General features: G+C 51.3%; 1 protein-coding gene across 1 annotated transcript; it reads left to right on the top strand.

The window, feature by feature from the left end:
• Window positions 1–1,435: 1,435 nt before the first annotated feature.
• Window positions 1,436–3,407, top strand: LOC125538006 (cytochrome P450 77A4-like). The gene has a single exon (XM_048701316.1). The coding sequence runs from the start codon at window positions 1,505–1,507 to the stop codon at window positions 3,116–3,118; it is 1,614 nt and encodes a 537-aa protein (XP_048557273.1). The 5' UTR covers window positions 1,436–1,504; the 3' UTR covers window positions 3,119–3,407.
• The last annotated feature ends 623 nt before the right edge of the window (window positions 3,408–4,030 follow it).

Raw genomic sequence — 4,030 nt, 5'->3', positions numbered from 1 at the left:
GTATAATTTACACACGTATTGTAGCTTACGTGGGTACATTTTCTAAGAAAATTGTATTAGTACATTGGTATTACACTTCAAAAATAAAGAAAATATAAAAGAATTAAACCAACCAGTGACAAAATTTGCACACAGTTTACTCAAAAATTGCGCATTTTTATAATATACAGGTATGAACATATAATAGTGGATTTTTCACCAAAAAAATGTAAAAAATAATAAATTAGTGGCACTGCTATTACCTTGAAAAAAAGAACTAAAAAAACAAAAATGAATGAATTTTTATAATGAAGAGTGAATTAGTAGCATTGATACTACACTTCAAAAAGAAAGAAAAGGAAATAATAACTAAAGCAAAATCAGAATAAATGAAATTTGAATTCAAAAGAGGGCTGACATCATCTTGGGTCTCTTTGCCCAAGCCTAAAATAGTTTGTTCCTCCCTGCACAAGCTGGACATCTAGTATAGGGATTAATATATGCAAAGCTTAGACAATGCCAGCTACAAAAGAGTTTACTGACTAAATCAAAAGTACAGAAATTACTAAGCTATGAAAATCTCATAGGAATGATAAAAACAAAGAAGAAAGTAACCTACATAAACCTTATGGTTTTCCCATGAAAATCAAAGTGGGAAGTGATAAAACAAAGCAAAGAAAGATAAAAATGGACAGAAACTGCCGGTGTGGGATGGAATAACAGATGACAACAGGGCCACAAGTAACGGGCTACAAGCCCATTAACATCTCCTGCCCCACAAAACCGAGTAAGTCAAACAATGCGAGCCCAAATTCAAAAAAGGTGTGTCTAGCGCACATCTAGATGTGCTTTAGTTATTGCACATCTAAGTGAGTGAATCAAATATAAAAAAAAAGAAAAAAAATATCTACACGAATCTTGACGTAAGATCAATGACATAGAATTTAGATGTGCGATACTTATTGCACATCTAAGTGAGTGAATCAAATATAAAGAAAGAAAAAAATATTTACACAAATCTTGACGTAAGATCAATGACATAGAATTTAGATGTGCGATACTTATGGCACATCTAGATGTGCTTTAACAAAACTGTTCAAAAAAAAATAGGACAGAACACACAACAGAAAAGTAAAACCGAAAGGAATCTTGGAGCAGCAATCAACGGCAACAAAAATTGAGTGACCGAAACTTGAAATTCAGGCGACCTGCATTTAGCTAAAGTGATTTTATATTTATGAACGGAGGAAGTTGAGTGCATGTGTGAGCAACTGAGCACTGCAGCATCGCGACGCGGCACCGAGCAACTGAGTCTCCTCGAGTCAAGCTAGCTAGGCGCCCAATCGCCTCATGAGGTCATTGAATTCTCCAACGACATTTGCCACCTCGCATTTACTCGGGTCCTCTCTCCGGCCACGCACTAGGCCTCTTCTCTCCCTATAATATCTGCTACAAACTCAAATCTACTACTCATAGCCACGCACTACGCCTCTCCATCTCGTACAGCACTTCATTTATCGCGCCCATGTCCATGCAACGACAACAGCAACAACCGGCGCGTGCCACTGCCAACCTTCTCGGCGCAATGCCTGGGGACTCGATGAGCCTAGCCTTCACGGCCGCCGTGGCCACCGCGGCCATAGTGGTGGCCGTCGCTGTGGCGAGGTACAACCGGAAGTACCGGGGGCTGAGGCTCCCACCCGGCCCGCCCGGGTGGCCCATCGTCGGGAACCTCTTCCAGGTCGCCTTCTCCGGGAAGCTCTTCATCCACTACATCCGCGACCTGCGGCGTGAGTACGGACCCATCCTGACGCTGCGGATGGGCGTGCGCACGCTCGTCGTCATCAGCAGCGCCGAGCTCGTGCACGAGGCGCTCGTCGAGAAGGGCGCCGAGTTCGCCAGCCGCCCCGCCGAGAACACCACGCGCAACATCTTCTCCTCCAACAAGTTCACCGTCAACTCCGCGGTGTACGGCCCCGAGTGGCGGTCGTTGCGTCGGAACATGGTGTCCGGGATGCTGAGCACGTCGCGTCTCCGGGAGTTCCGCCCGGCGAGGCTTCGAGCCATGGACCGCTTCGTGGCACGCATGCGCGCCGACGCCGCTGCGTCCGCCGACGGGGCCTCCGTGTGGGTGCTCCGCAACGCGCGCTTCGCGGTGTTCTGCATCCTGCTCGATATGACCTTCGGCCTGCTCGACCTGGACGAGGAGCACATCGTGCACATCGACGCCGTCCTGAAGCGCGTGCTGCTCGCCGTCGGCGTGCGCATGGATGACTACCTCCCGTTCCTCCGCCCCTTCTTCTGGCGGAAGCAGCGCCGGGCGCTCGCCGTTCGCCGGGAGCAGGTCGACACGCTCCTCCCGCTCATCAACCGCCGCCGCGCCATCCTCCGCGACATGCAGAGCTCGCCGCCAGATCCCAACGTCGCCGCGCCCTTCTCGTACCTCGACTCGCTGCTGGACCTCCACATCGAGGGCCGCCAAGGCGCAGACGAGGAGCTGGTCACGCTCTGCGCGGAGCTGATCAACGGTGGCACCGACACCACGGCCACCGCCATTGAGTGGGCCATGGCGCGCATCGTGGACAACCCGTCCATCCAGGTCCGGCTCCACGAGGAGATCATGCAGCAAGTCGGCCACGCCCGGGCAATCGACGACAAGGACATCGAGAGCATGCCCTACCTCCAGGCCTTCGTCAAGGAGCTCCTCCGGAAGCACCCGCCCACCTACTTTTCGCTCACCCACGCCGCCGTCAAACCTGGGAGCAAGCTCGCCGGCTACGACGTGCCCACGGACGCGAACCTGGACATCTTCCTCCCGACCATCTCGGAGGACCCTAAGCTGTGGGACCGGCCGACGGAGTTCGACCCGGATAGGTTCCTAACCGGCGGCGAGACCGCGGACATGACAGGGTCCGCGGGCATCCGGATGATACCGTTCGGGGCGGGGCGGCGGATCTGCCCGGGCTTGGCCATGGGGACGACGCACATCGCGCTCATGGTGGCGCGGATGCTGCAGGAGTTCGAGTGGCGCGCGCACCCGTCGCAGCCGGCGGTCGACTTCAAGGATAAGGTGGAGTTCACGGTGGTGATGAACCAGCCTCTGCTGGCCACCGTCAAGCCCCGGAAGATGTCGCTCTGATGCATGTGCATGCATGTGGATCGGGGTGCCCGGCAGTCGTACGTCCAATGCATGCATCGCAACCACCCTGGCCGTTAGATCAGCACGTAACCCACCCATGTGCCACCACCGTACCTACTGTTATCGATTCCAGCATTATGAGAAAGTATCCTAGTGTGCTATACATAGCTTCTCTAGTCGTTTATCTATGTCCACGGTATACACACCTGTATTATGTGTGCGAAGTAGCACAGTCACATATGCATCAAGCGAGTTTGTATGATTTTGAATTGAAGAACTTATTCCTATATGTGCAAGGATTGCTCCTACTAAGATTTGTTCTTCCTAATATATATACTGATTCGTCAAGCTCCATAGAAAAAAAAGGCAAGATCGTTTACAAGCATAGATGAAATAAACGCCTTCCTCCCTAAGAAAAGTTTATGGTTCCACTGCCTCCCGTCGACGGTGAAGAAAAGTCTAGGGTTCCTTTGTCTCCCGTCGACTCCACCGTCGTTCCGCCTGTTCTCCAACGGCCCTAGGACCATGGCGGCACGGTGGATCCTAACCCTTGCCGGTGGGAGGGTTCTGTTTTTGGATGTCCCTTCGAGTATTATTAGGGTTTGTGTTTTGCTCTGGAAGATGAGATGGCGGCGGCTCTGTGAAGTTGGGAATAATTTTCTTTCCGCCTAACCCTCGCCTTGGTTGTGTGTCTAGCATCGTCGGTGGGTGTGTGGGGTGTGTCTTCGACGGATCTGTCCTTGGTGAATTTGCTCGATTCTGGTCGTAGTTTGTCTACCTTCGTGTGTCTTCAGGTTGGATCGTTTTAATCTATGCTACTCTTTATCGGCGGCGGTTGATGTAGTGTTGCGCTGGTCCTATGAGGCCTTAGCACGATGACTTCCCGACTGTATACTACAACAAGTTTTGCCC

The sequence above is a fragment of the Triticum urartu genome, chromosome 2A, assembly GCF_056163025.1.
Source record: "Triticum urartu cultivar PI428250 chromosome 2A, HENAU_Tu73, whole genome shotgun sequence".
Lineage (NCBI taxonomy): Eukaryota > Viridiplantae > Streptophyta > Magnoliopsida > Poales > Poaceae > Triticum > Triticum urartu.
Note: the sequence above shows the minus strand (reverse complement) of the source record. Positions and strands in the feature narration are given on the sequence as shown.